Consider the following 14,708-nt stretch of genomic DNA (forward strand, 5'->3'; position numbering starts at 1 on the left):
AGTGAATATGTTCTCCCAATCTGTGTGTTGTCTTTTTATCTTATTGATGTTTTCCTTTGCTGTGCAAAAACTTTTTAGTTTGATGTAGTCCCATTTTTTTCTTTTGTTTCCCTTGCCTAGAGACATTTATTTGATAAAATATCACTATGAGCAATGTCAGAAATTTTGTGGCCTATGTTTTCTTCTAGGATTTTTATGGTTTCATGTCTAACATTTACATCTTTACTCTATTTTGAATTTATTATTGTGTGTGGTGTAAGAAGATGGTCTAGTTTCATTTTTCTGCATGTATCTGTCCAGTGTTCCCAACACCAGTTATTGAATAAACTATCTTTATTCTTTATATGTGCTTGCTTCCTTTGCCAAATATGAATTGACTATAAAGGTGTGGGTTTATTTCTGGGCTCTCTATTCTGTTCCATTGATCTATGTGTCTGTTTTTATGCCAGTACCATGCTATTTTGATTACTATGGGTTTATAGTACAGTTTGATATTAGGCAGCATGATTCCTCCAACTTTGTTCTTCTTTCTCAGGATTGCTAATGCTATGCATGGCCTTTTGTGGTTCCATAAAAATTTTTGAAATATTTGTTCTAGTTCTGTGAAATATGTCATTAGACTTTTGAAAGGAATGTGTTGCATCTATGAATTGTTTTGGGTAGTATGGACATTTTAATGATGTTCATTCTTCCTATCACAAACATGACATATGCTTCCACCTATTTGTATCTTCTTCAATTTCTTTCTCCAATGCCTTATAATTTTCTGAGTACATGTCTTTTACATCTTGGTTAGGTTTATTCCTAGGCATTTTATTCTTTTTGAAGCAATCGTGAATGGGATTGTTTTCTTAATTTTCCTTTCTGTTAGCTTGTTATTGGCATACAAAAATGCAACTTATTTCTGGAAATTAATTTTGTATTCTGCTACTTTGCTGAATTCATTTATCACTTCTAGTAGTTTCTTGGTGGAATTTTTAGGGTTCTCCATGTACCATACCATGTCACCTGCAGATAAAGACAGTTCTTTCTTTCCAATTGGGATGCCTTTTATATCTTCTTCTTGTCTGATTGCTGTGGCTATCTAGTACTATGTTGAATAAGAAAGATGAAAGCGGACATCCCTGTCTTGTTCCTGATCTTAAAGGGAACACTTGTAGATCTTGCCCATTGAGTATGATGCTGGCAGTGAGTTTGTTAAATATGGCCTTTATTATGTATACATATGTCTCCTCTAATCCCACTTTGCTGAAAGGTGTTTTGTCATAAATAGGTGCTGGATTTTATCAAATGCTTTTTCTGCATCTATTGAATGATCATGTGGCTTTTATCCTTCATTTTGTTTATGTGGCAAATCACATTTATTGATTTGTGGATGTTTTACCAACCTTGAGCTCCCAGAATAAATCTCACTTGATGATGGTGTATGAACTTTTTGATGTACTGTTGTATTTGGTTTGCTAACATTTTGTTTTAAGATTTTAGCATCTGTGTTCTTCAGGGGTATTGGCCAATAATTTTCTTTCTTTTTAATGTCTTTATCTGGGTTTGTAATTATGATAATAGGGCTTTGTAAAATGAGTTTGGGAGGCTTCTCTCCTCTTGAATTTTTTTGAAATAGTTTGAGAAGGAGAAATATTAGTTCTTCTCAGAATATTTGGTATAATTCACCTGTGAAGCCATCCAGTCCAGGGCTTTTGTTTTTTAAGAGGGTTATGTTGGGTTTTTTTTAATTACTGCTTCAGTTTTACTACTGAATACAGGTATAATCTCTGTATTCAGATTCTCTGAATCTTCCTGATTTAGTTTTGGAAGACTGTATGTTTCTAGGAATGTATCCATTTTGTTCAGGTTGTCCAGTTTGTTGGCATGTAGTTGTTCATAATATTTTCTACAATTCTTTGTATTTCTTTGGGGTCCATTGTTATTTCTCTTCTTTCCTTTTTTATTTTCTTTATTTGGATCCTCTCTCTTTTTTTCTTGATGAGTCTGGTTAAAGGTTTGTCAATCTTGTTTATCTTTTCAAAGAACCAGCTCTTGGATTCATTGATCTTTTGTATCACTTTTTTAGACCCTATTTCATTTATTTCTGCTGTGATCTCTATTATTTCCTTCCTTCCACTCACTTTGGACTTTGTTTGTTGTTCTTTTTTCAAGTTCCTTTAAGTGTAAACTTAGATTGTTTATTTGAGTTTTTTCTTGTTTTTTGAGATGGGCCTATAAAGCTATGACTTTCCATCTAAGGATTGCTTTCCCAGTGTCCCACAGATTTTGGATTGTTGCTTCATTGAACCTACTGTTTAATCTGTTCCAGTGTATTATTTATTTCAGATATTGCATTCTTTATTTCCAACTGGTCCTTTTTTTATTGCTTCTGTCCTTTTTCATGCTGTTGAATATCTTTATAATCATTACTCTAAACTCTCTCTGGTAAATTGCCTACCTCCATTTCATCTAGTTCTTCTTCTGGAGAATTCTCTTGTTCTTTCATTTGGGTTCTGTTTCTCTGTCTTCACATTTTGGCTGCTTCTTCATATTTGTGTCTATGTAGTATGTAGATCTGCAATGACTCTGGTGTAGGACTTTGTCAGATGCTGCTTGTGACTGGCCCTGGGCAACCTGTTCGGAGCTATCAGCAATCCACAGCTTGTGGCTCCCTCCATTGGAACTGTTCGTGTATGGAAAGAACCAGGCTGTGCACCAAGGCTGGCTTTTATCAGCACCAGGCCCTGGGAAGGATCAGCTAAAATCTCAGAGCTCCCAGAGATCTGCCTTAGTTGTTAAAATATTCACTGATATAGCCTCAAGCTGTACTTAGCAGCCCACCTTAAACACCAGAGGATGGGGCAGAGTAATTCCTGAGCTGGAGCTATTGCTTCTCCTCAAGCTGATGCCACTTGGAGGGGAGTGCTCTGCCTGAGAAATATGACTCCTGTCGTATAGGGAATGACTTAGCACAGGGATCCTGGTGGCTGTTTCTTCAGTTCTCTCCCCAGAGCCACCAACCCCAGACTCCTCAAGCATCTCTAGCCCACTCTGCCTTCCCTCTGCCACAGCCCAGTGTAAGTCACTGCAAGTGAAATTTTGTGTGTTGGCCCTTTCAGAGCCTCTCTGCCTCTCCAGCCATCTTTTCCTGGTGGACAGAAACTCTTTTGCTTTTCACAGCTGGATGTTATCTGGGTTCCTTTCCTAGCTCTGGTGCTGTAGGCTGGTGAGTCTGGCTTGGGGTTTAGATACCACACTTCTCAGGGAGAATCCACCAGCTGTTGAAATATCCCCTCCAGAAATTCAATGCCCGCCTGTGGGAGCCCAGCCAGCTCTCTCACAATTCCTCTCCACTCTCTACCAGTCACATTGCAGTGAGATGGTTTCTTTTGTCTGTCCATGGTTATAAAGCTTCTCTCCAGTTGGTGGTCAGTTGGTTGTTCAGGATGATTTCTATACAATGTAGTTGTAATTCCATATTGGCCCTGGGAAGAGGTTAGTGTAGCTTTCACTTATTCTTCTGCTATCCTGGGTGGGTATTTGTCTTTTTCTAACTGACTTATTTCACTTAGCATAATAGATCCATCCAGCTGTTGCAACTGGTAAATTTATTTATTTTTTTATGGCTGAGTAATATTCCATCATATGTATGTACCATCACTTTATCTGCTTGTCTATTGACGGCACTTGAGTGGCTTCTATATCTTGTCTATTGTAAATAATGTTGCAATGAACATAGGTTTGCATATATTTTTTGAATTAGTATTTTGAGTTTCTTCGGATATATTCTCAGAAGTGGAATTGCTGGGTCATAATGCAGTTGCATTTTTTTATTTTTTGAGGACCCTTTATACTGTTTTTCATAGTGCAGCACCAGTATGCATTTTTACTAACTGTGCATAAGGGTTGCCTTTTGTCCACATCCTCATTAACACTTGTGATTTGTGTATTTATTGATGATAGCTATTCTGACAGGTATGAGGTGATATCTCCTTGTGGTTTTTCTCTGATGATTAGTGACATTGAGCATCTTTTATGTCTACTGGTCATCTGTATGTACTCTTTGGAGAAGTGTCTATTTAGACCCTCTGCCCATTTTTTAATTGGTTTGTTTGTATCATTTGAGTTGTATGAGTTTTTTATAAATTTTGGATATTAACCACCTATCAAATGTATAATTGGCAAATACATTCTCCCATTCACTGGGAGAATTTTTTGATAGTTTCCTTTGCTGTGCAAAAACTTTTTAGAGTTTCAGTAAAGATGGAGGTGTAAGGAATATCTAATATAATCAATAACCCAACCCTTCACAAACCCTAACCCTAAAACTCTGTAGCTTGATTGTCTCATTTGTCAATTTTTTCCTTTTGTTCCCCTTGCCTGATAATATATTATATATCAGGAAAAAATTGACTAAGAGAAATTTCAGGGATTTTACTACCTATATTTACTCCTAGGAGTTCTGTGGTTTTGAGTCTTATATTTAAGACTTTAGTCTATTTTGAGTTTTTTCTTATATATCATATAAGAAGGTAGTCTTCTTTCATTTTTTGCAAGTATCAGTCTAATTTTCCCAACACTGTTCCATAATTGTCAGACTTCCATTCAACCTGCTTTCTGACAGATATGAGTGATGGTTGTCCTATATTTTAGTTGCAATTTTAGTGTGGTTGTACAAGAGGCAAGCCATACCTACCTATGCCGCCATCTGACCAGAAGTTGTTTATTCGAGTTTTGTCTTATTTTTTGATGTAGGCCTCTAAAACTGAATTTCCCTCTTAAGACTGCTTTTCTTGTGTTCATAGATTTTGGATTTTTGTGTTTTCATTTTCATTTGTCTTAGGGTATCTTTTGGTTTCTTTGTTGATCTCATTGTTAACCCATGCATTGTTAAGTAACATATATTTGGCCTCCACGTTGTGGGTTTTTCTGGGGGGGTTTTCTTGTAATTTCTAGTTTCATACCATTGTGGTGAGAGATGATTGTTGATATGATTTCAATCTTAAGTTTATTGAGACTTGTTTTGTGTCCTAAGATGTGGTCTCTCCACAAAAATGTTTCATGTGCACTTGAAAAGTATAAATATTCTGTTGCTTTGAAATGAAATGCTGTGGAAATTCAATTAAATCTATCTGGTATAATGTGTCATTAGGCTACTGTTTCCTTGTTGATTTTCAGTCTGGAAGAGCTATCCATTGATGTCAGCCACGTGTTAAAATCCCCCACTATGACTGTATTACTGTCAATCTCTCCCTTTATATTCATCAAGATTTGCTCTATATATTTATGTACTCCTATGTTTACAAGGGTTATATCCTCTTGTTGGGTTGATCTCTTTATCATTAAATAATGTCCTCCTGTGCCTATTTTAGTCTTTGTTTCAAAGGTTTTTTTTGTCTGATATAAGTATTGCTATCCCAGCTTATCTTTTTATTTCCAATGCATAATATATCTTTTTCCATCTCTATGCCTTTAGCCTGTTTGTGTTTCATTCTGAGATATGTCTCTTGTAGAGACCATATATATGGGTCTTGTTTTCTTATCCATTCAGCTACTCTATGTATTATGATTGGATATTTAAGCCATTTACATTTAAAGTGATTATTGATAGGTATGTATTTATTATCATTTTATTCTTTATAATTATGTTTCTCTATTTTTTTTATTTCTTCTTCTTAATCAAGTCTCTCATATTTCTTAGTATACAGGTTTGGTTTAATGAACTCCTTTAGTTTTTTTCTTGTCTGAGAAGCTCTTTTCTTTCTCTTTCAATTTAAATGATAGTCTTCTGTGTAGACTAGTTTTGGTGGGAAGTTTTCAGTCATTATTTCTTCAATAGGTTCATTATTCCTTGCTCTTTTTCTTCTCCTTCTGGTACCCCTATGATGCGGATGTTGTTACACTTGATGTTGTCCCAGAGGTTCCTTAAACTATCCTTATTTTTTCCTTCTTTTTCCTTTTTTCTGCTTTGATTGGGTATTTTGTGCTACCTTGTCTTCCAAAGTGCTTATGTGAATAAAGTACTAGGACTAAATTTAACAAGGAGATAAAAGACCTGTACCTGGAAAATTATAGAACACTGAAGAAAGAAGTTGAGGAAGATACAAATAAATGGAAGCATACACCCTGTTCATGGGTGGGAAGATTCAACATCATTAAAATGCCTATACTCCTCAAAGCAATCTATAGATTCAATGCAATTCCTATTAAAATACCAATGGAATATTTCACAGAACTAGAAAAAAATATTCCAAAAATTTATATGGAACCAAAAAAGATCCTGAATAGCCTCAGCAATCTTGAGAAAGAAGAACAAAGTTGGATGGATCACAATACCTGATATCAAACTATACTACAAGTCCACCATAATTCAAACAGTCCAGTACTGGCATAAGAACAGACACATAAATCAATGGAACAGATAGAGAGCTCAGATATAAAACCATGCCTTTATGGTCAATTGATATTTGACAAAGGGAACACAAGCATACAATGGAGTAAAGACTGTCTCTTCAATAAATGGTGGGGAGAACTGGACTGGTACATGTAAAATATGAAACTTGACCACCAACTTACACCATACACCAGAATAAACTCAAGATAGATAAAAGACTTAAATATAAGTTGTGATACCATAAAAATCATAGCAGAAAACACAGGCTGTAAAATTTCAGATATCTCACTTAGCAATATTTTTGCCAATATATCTCCCAGGGCAAGGGAAATAAAGGAAAAAATTAACAAATGAGACTACATCAAATTAAAAGGCTTTTGCACAGCTAAAGAAAGCAGCATCAAAATGAAAAAGAACCAAGTATATGGGAGAACATATTTGCCAACAATATGTTGGACAAGTGTTAAATCTCCAAAATATATAAAGAACTCATAGGACAACACCAGGAAGAAAAAACAATCCAATTAAAAGTAGCCCTGGCTAGTGTGGCTCAGTGGATTGCATGCCAGCCTGTAAACTGAAGGGTCACTGGTTCAATTTCCAGTCAGGGCACATGTCTGGGTTGCAGGCCAGGTCCCCAGTTGGGGCATGTAAGAGACAACCGATCAATGTATCTCTTGCACATCATATTGATGTTTCTCTTCCTCCCTTTCTCCTCCCCCTTTCCCTCTCCCTAAAAATAAATAAAAAATAAAATTAAAAAAATAAAAACATACAAATTTTAAGTTCATTGCTCCTTTTTTTAATATATAGAAGTTCTTACTCCTGTGAAATTATCTACATATCACTATATATATAAAATCTGTGGCAGGGAGGTATGTGGTAATTTTATTTTTCCATAAATTGTAGATTTTCTTTGTTACCAAAGGATTTTATTTCCAACATATGCTAGCCCCTCTTTTATTCATTTCCCAATCAAGAATTTAAACATCAACCCTGGCCAGCATGTCTTAGTTGGTTGGGCGTTGTGCCAAAAGGCAAAAGGTTGCTGGTTCAGTTCCGGGCAGGGCACATGCCTGGGTTGTGGGCCCTCATGCAAGAGGCAACCAATTAAAGTTTCTGTTTCCCTCTTTCTCTTTTCTTCCCCCCCCTCACTAAAATAAATAAATAAAATATTTTTTAAAAAAGAATTTAAACATCTGTCTCCTTTACTGGGATTTTTTTTTTTAAAGCTTCTCTGTTTCTCTTAAAGCCTGGCATACATGAGCAATGGAGACAAATACACAAATTCTTATTGAATTTGATTACATATCCAGGGACATTTTATAACTTAAAATGTACTTGCTTATCAGAGGAAGAACCACAGAAGTTCCTATCTCTTCTCACTCCCCTACCCCCATACATCTTAGAAATGCCCTAATAAAATTTACAACCATGTTAAAGTCAACTTTTTAGCAAGAAAAGGGTAAACACTAAAATATCCACCTGAATAATTTTCCTTGAATGATTTAAACAAGGTTGCTCTAAAATTCTCTATAAATTAATCATTTTATACTATTAATATTTTTATCTGAAAGATGAGAAGTTAATTGTTCCTGTCCTGAATTAAAATTAAATTTGTTAGAAGAATGAATATATATGGTAAAACTTAACACAGTCATCATTTTTTTAATATACAACCATCTCACTTTTTCTTTTTTTCACTTTTTCTCTTAAATAGGAATTTAGCTTGGAACAAAATTGCCGTTATTCACCCCAATGCATTTTCGACCTTGCCATCTCTAAGAAAGCTGTGAGTATTTTATTACTTGTTTATGGCAGGTCTTTTAATAATTAGGGACCATCTAAGTGCACAGTGCCGCGGGCCCAGCCCTCAGTGCTCTCCACACCGAGCCGGATCAGACCGCAGCCCCCACCCCCCAAGGCCATGTGGGACATTGCGTGGATAACTGGCAATCTGGGTGATCGCTGGTTCTGGTTCCTGACGTGAAATTTTCCATTTTTTCTGTGCTCAGGAAGAATGGAATAGTAAGATGTCAATTTTTTTCCTAAAGGGCTTTCATTTTATAGTTGGCCATCCTGACTAATAGAACTTTTCTTCCCTCCCTTCCCATCACTTGCTCTTTCTTCTTTCCACCTCCCTCATCTAACAGAGAAAAAAGGAATTGGTCAAACAAAAGTTAAGGGGAGGAGGAGAAGAATAAACCCCCAACAACATTTTTCCCATCACCGCTAACTTAATCCAGTCAGCATCATTTTTCAAAGTAGATGTAGCCCCTGCCACTTCATTTTCAATCCCCCCCCCATGCGTAGCAAAACGGAGCTGAATATAGAAATTCCTGTTTCGACGGGACCAACACATTTTCACCCTGTAATTCTGATTATAAAGAGAAAAGGTATAGGAACAAAAAACAAGATGGTTACTTTTACCATTACAAGGGAGGACCCTGCTTAGGAGTTTTTATGGAACGGTTTAATAATCTTAAGGTTACTTTTTTAACATAAACATTTTATGCTAACACAGACTAAAAGCCAATTGTTGTTTGATGTTTTGCAGGGACCTATCGTCCAACCGCCTGTCGTCTTTTCCTGTAACTGGGTTACATGGTTTAACTCACTTAAAATTAACAGGAAATCATGCCTTACAGAGCTTGATATCATCTGAAAACTTTCCAGAACTCAAGTGAGTTTATCATTAAAACTAATAAGATACATTTGTGGTCATGTGAAATAACAGACGTGTTATAGTGGTTTTCAAAATTTATGAGGTCATGGGACTCTTTTGAATTGCATTTCATGCCCTCCAGTCCCCTACCCCCGAGGCATTATTAGGACAAGTCCCCAAGTGGGAAATGGGTCTTCCTGACCACACTTCCTGTTTCTCAAAGACGCCTCCTGGAATCATGGAGTTCATGGAAAGAGTTTGAAAACCATTGCTCCACGGGATTTAAACTAGGACATGGAATTAAATAACATTATAACATTATCATTCTCCTGTTTACATTTTTAAATTCATCTAGCTTGTGTATACAGTCTAATAAAATGTACTAAATTAATATTTGATTGAGGAAGTACTGCTCTTTAAAACCTGTTATAATTATTATCGATAAAGACATCCCTTGAAAGATTATATATACATATATTCTTTTCAATCAAAGTACTCTTTATGTGCTTTTAAAACTATAACCCCAAAAGAGAGTTTGGAAAGTGGAAGAGGGGAAAAAAACTAAAAATATCCTTAAATAGCTCTTTATGTTATTTCCTTCCAGACTTTGTTTCCAATGTACGTTTTTAAGATTCTATTTATTTATTTTTAGAGAGATGGGAAGGGAGGGAGAGAAACATCAATGTATAAGAGAAACATTGGCCAGTTGCCTCTCACACAACCCCAACTGGGGACCTGGCCCACAACCCAGGAATATGCCCTGACTGAGAATCAAACCAGCGACCCCTCGGTTTGCAGGCCTATGCTCAATCCACTGAGCCACACCAGCCAGGGCTCCAATGTATTTTTAATCACTAGAATCATAGTATGTACATGAACTTATATGTTTTCATCACTTAATATTTTGTCATATCATAAGCACTTTTAATGATGCTACAATTTTCCTCGCAGTCATTTCTTAACTGTTTTATTATGGAAATTTTCAAACATAAAAGTAGAGAAAATATACCTATCACTCAACCTCAGCAATTATTAACATCTCAGAGCAACAATTTTTAATAAGTCCATTGTTATAAAGCGCACTGTAATAAAAACATCTTTATGCACATAGTTAATATTTATTTTTTTAAGGCTTATGTATTAAGGCTGAAATCCAAAAGCAGAATTATTGAGTGAAAGAAGATGAACACTATATTTAACAATTTACTTTTTTAAGTGTATTTTTTTTCTTTGGTTTTGTTTATTTAAAGGGTTATAGAAATGCCTTATGCTTACCAGTGCTGTGCATTTGGAGTGTGTGAGAATGTCTATAAAATTTCCAATCAGTGGAATAAAGGTGACAACAGCAGTACAGATGATCTTCATAAGAAAGATGCTGGAATGTTTCAAGTTCAAGGTAAGACTAACTGTCCTGCAATGAAATTGTAGTATCTGGAACGGTCTTGAAAAGCCATCAAACAAATCAGCTGAACTCCAGACACTTCCCTGCGTAACGACCGCAGCAAGCTGGGAACCCATCCCACTTTTTAAAGACTCCCAGGGAAGGAGAAAGCTCCTTGTGCATTCATTCTAAAACTGTCTTATATTTATTAGATCTCCCTTAGCATATATTATATGAATATAGGGTAATTGTTAATAATGATACCAATATTTCCATAAATTTTTAAAAGGGCCTTATCTCTGTGGATACTTCCTTCAAACATGCTTCTGGGGTCTTTTCTCCAGAAGATAGACTCTGTTTTCATTCTTATGTACAGGATACAGGCATTTTAGATGCCTCCATACTTCAGCAGACAGCCTTGAGAATCCAACTTCTTATCTAATTCCAAAACATTCTCCCCTCCTACCCCCCACAGGGGTATCTGTCAGGAAGGTAAAATGAGATAATGTCTGTAAAACACTTGGCTTTCCTTGAAGTAAGATCTTACTTAAACAGACAACAATGTACCTCAAACCGCACCTGTGGTCATGAGGAGGCGCTCTGGGCAGCCTCTATTTTCCTTTTCCTGCCAACTTTGCATGTTTGCACAGAATCTAAACAGGGTGGCTTTTCTTCCTTTGGGCCTTAATGATCCGTTGATTCCCAAACAAGTATGAGTCAGCCTCTCTGCATGTAACCTTCACATTTCTTCCTACACACGTATCAGTTTAAGAAGCTGATATTTTTGGCCCTTGGCTTTTTTGTTTTAGGCCACAGCAAGCATCTTGCACTTGTTCTTGCTTCAGTATTTTTGCTCTTAAAAAATAAAATAAAACAATTAGAGTGCCTACTATGTGCCAGGCAGTGTTCTGAGCACTAGAGGCATACAGTGAACAAGAGACACAAGGATCTTCGTGGAGTTTATTTTCAAGGACAGTGATTCCCCACCTTGGGCCTCATGTTGGAATCACATGGAAGCTTTTAATACTCATACCCACACCCCACAATAAATTAGCACCTTTGGTCACAAAGTGTGTCAGGTCACAAAACTGTTCCATGCATCCCTAAACCAAGCACCCTCCGAGAACGTAGCCCAGAACACTTGCACTGTAGCCATCTGTTAGAAAATCGGATAAAAATGTTCTTGCACTGGTGAGGCCCACAGCCTCTTTCTAATTTTGGTCAGTGCAGTTCGGGGCCATTGTGAGCTCCAGGGAACAAGAACAGCTTTTAGATGAACAGACTGAGAGAGCTTAGATGTTAGGACCAGGAGTCCGAGGTTGTTTTCCCTTACCCCCAGTTTTGCTCAAATGCTCTATCATATAGTAGCCTGAGTAGAACATCCCAAAGCAACAATATAGTAGACTTACAAGAAAGCCAGAGCCCAGGAAAGAGCAGGATGTCTGACTTTTCATTCCCTTTGTGACCCTTCATATTTAAAAGCAATCCAGGACCCTCCTCCCTGGTATTTGGTCCCCTGAAAAGAGAGAACTAATTATTCCAGGACTTCTCATTCCTGCAGATGAGCGTGATCTTGAAGATCTCCTGCTTGACTTTGAGGAAGACCTGAAAGCCCTTCACTCGGTGCAATGCTCACCTTCCCCAGGTGAGAAAGATGCCAGAACTGCCTCAGCCGCAATCCCCACCATCGACTCTGAGGCCATCCATGACATGCGGCTACATTCCAAAGCAAAAGCTGTAACACCTTTGTGGCTTTTCAATATCTTTACCCATGGGGACCTTTAAAATACAACCCGGAGTTGGTCTCCATTCATAAATAAAATTTTTTGTGGGAGACTTTGATTTAGGTTAATGGAAGCAATAGCTAAAATCACATGTAATTTTTTAAATGATATTAGCAATTTGGCCTCAACTTTTTCCAGTCTGAAATCCTGTAACCACTGATTTTTGAAAGTGGTTTCTTCCCTAAATAGCTATTTGGTTAAATCAAATAATGGTTTCTCCATATAAGTAAAAAATATCTGTATATGTGGGCTTCATAAATTGTCCCATTGCCAGAAATAGGATGGGCCAGTGGGGGGTGGGGGGGGGCGGTAGGACAACTGGGAAGGTTAATATTTTATGTTCAACCCTTAGAATGTCCCTTGCTCTCCCACATCAATTGCCATTCTAAACCTAAGATGAGATTTTCAAGAAACATGCCTTCATTCTATGCAAATATCCTCTTCTAATATCATTCAGGATTTGCCTAGGATTCTCCTTCTCTGCTTACAGAATCTTGAAGCATTTTTAAAAAGAAGGGAGAAAAAAACGTAATGAAAAGCCCAGGAGACCTGGCCTCTTACCTGGCTCCAACACTTCTGTGTTTGGGGGCCCTTCATCAAGTGATTTCAATTCCCCATCTCCAGGTCTCTGTGTATGGCTGAAAACATGAGCACCTGGCGTGCTTACCTCGTTAGTGCCACGGAGGCAGTCCTGACAGCGGGGGAAGAAAGTGGACTGTGCCACCAGGAAACTGGGTGTTACTGTGGCTATTACTGGCCACTGTCTCTTGGTGTCCCAATAAAAGAAACGAAGAGGTAGTGTGGCAAAAGTCGCAAGCCATAATGTGATACCCAGTCTTTTTCTTCCTAGGCCCCTTCAAACTCTGCGAATACCTGTTCGGTAGCTGGCTGATCAGAATTGGAGTGTGGATCATTGCAGTTTTGGCCCTCATTTGTAATGCTTTGGTGACTTCGACAGTGTTCCGAGCCCCTCTGTACGTTTCCTCCATCAAACTGCTCATTGGGTTAATCGCAGCGGTGAACATGCTCATGGGCGTCTCCTGCGCCGTGCTGGCTGCCGTGGACGCGTTCACTTTCGGCAGCTTTGCACGGCACGGGGCGTGGTGGGAACAAGGGGTAGGATGCCAAGTCGTCGGGTTTTTGTCCATTTTCGCTTCGGAATCATCTGTGTTCCTACTGACTCTGGCAGCACTGGAGCGGGGGTTCGCGGTGAAATGCTCTGCAAAATTTGAAGCGAAAGCTCCTTTTTCCAGTCTGAAAGCGGTCATCTTGCTCTGCGCGGTGCTGGCCCTGAGCATCGCTACGGTGCCCCTGCTGGGCGGCAGCGAGTACAGCGCCTCCCCGCTCTGCCTGCCCCTGCCCTTCGGGGAGCCCAGCACCACCGGCTACATGGTCGCCCTCGTCCTGCTCAACTCCCTTTGCTTCCTCGTGATGACCATTGCCTACACCAAACTCTACTGCAACCTGGAAAAGGGGGACCTGGAGAATATTTGGGACTGTTCTATGGTGAAGCACATTGCTCTCCTGCTCTTCACCAACTGCATTCTCTACTGCCCCGTGGCTTTCTTGTCCTTTTCTTCTTTACTGAACCTCACGTTCATCAGTCCTGAGGTCATTAAGTTTATCCTCCTGGTGATTGGCCCGCTTCCTGCATGTCTCAATCCCCTTCTGTACATCCTCTTCAATCCCCATTTTAAGGAGGATTTGGGGAGCCTGGGAAAGCAAGCCCACTTCTGGACAAGATCGAAGCACCCAAGCCTGATGTCTATTAACTCGGATGATGTGGAGAAACAGTCGTGTGACTCAACCCAGGCCTTGGTGACATTCACCAGTGCCAGCATAGCCTACGACCTGCCTTCCAATTCTGGGTCACCGTCAGCTTATCCAGTGACCGAAAGCTGTCATCTTTCATCTGTGGCATTTGTCCCATGTCTCTAATTAATATGTGCGAGAAAAAAAGTTTCCAAAAATTGAAAACCCCAAAATGTGAGATTGAGTACATCAGAACAGTAACTAAAAAGGGCCAAGTTGAAACTTGATTTTTTTTTTTAAAAATCTCTCAGTGTGAAAAAGCTGAAAACTTGTCGAGACTGGAGAGTGAAAAATAAGTCTAAATGCTGCTTGTATAATTTTTTCAGCAAAGAGATAGATCGGACACATTATTTAGGTAAGCCCAGAATTCTTTTTTTCAAAGCAGATTGAAATGTTCAAAAAAGATTCTCCATGATTTCAGTTGAATTGTTTTAAAACTCACCAATCTAATGGGGGCAGCGGGTGGATCTTTGCTCATGAAAGAGGTTTTAAAGCCCCAAACCCCTTAAAAGATGGTTGGAGGTATTCGGACAGTAAGAGTTTTAAATGGCCTCTAGCACCAAGTAAGTGAAGGTTGTGACCTATAGGGTTTCATTTTAATGACCACACAGAGATGTTTCAGTCCTCCTTCTCCTTTCCTCAGAAAGGATCCTTCCAGGTCACCAATCCCCCCAGGAATGGCTCCTA

At 38.4% G+C, this 14,708-nt stretch overlaps 1 protein-coding gene across 1 annotated transcript in view; it reads left to right on the plus strand.

Annotated features, from left to right (window-relative positions):
- The window catches only part of LGR5 (leucine rich repeat containing G protein-coupled receptor 5), a 102,955-nt gene extending 88,247 nt beyond the window's left edge, over positions 1-14,708 (plus strand). Inside the window, exons 14-18 of the mRNA XM_054580233.1 lie at positions 8,100-8,171; positions 8,937-9,062; positions 10,295-10,440; positions 11,987-12,070; positions 13,060-14,708. Of these exons, the coding sequence (XP_054436208.1) occupies positions 8,100-8,171; positions 8,937-9,062; positions 10,295-10,440; positions 11,987-12,070; positions 13,060-14,147 (1,516 nt within the window). The 3' untranslated portion in view covers positions 14,148-14,708. The remainder of the gene's footprint in view (positions 1-8,099; positions 8,172-8,936; positions 9,063-10,294; positions 10,441-11,986; positions 12,071-13,059) is intronic.

Source organism: Pteronotus mesoamericanus, unplaced genomic scaffold (genome assembly GCF_021234165.1).
Source record: "Pteronotus mesoamericanus isolate MK-2021 breed Mesoamerican mustached bat unplaced genomic scaffold, CSHL_Meso_final contig_56, whole genome shotgun sequence".
Taxonomy (NCBI): domain Eukaryota; kingdom Metazoa; phylum Chordata; class Mammalia; order Chiroptera; family Mormoopidae; genus Pteronotus; species Pteronotus mesoamericanus.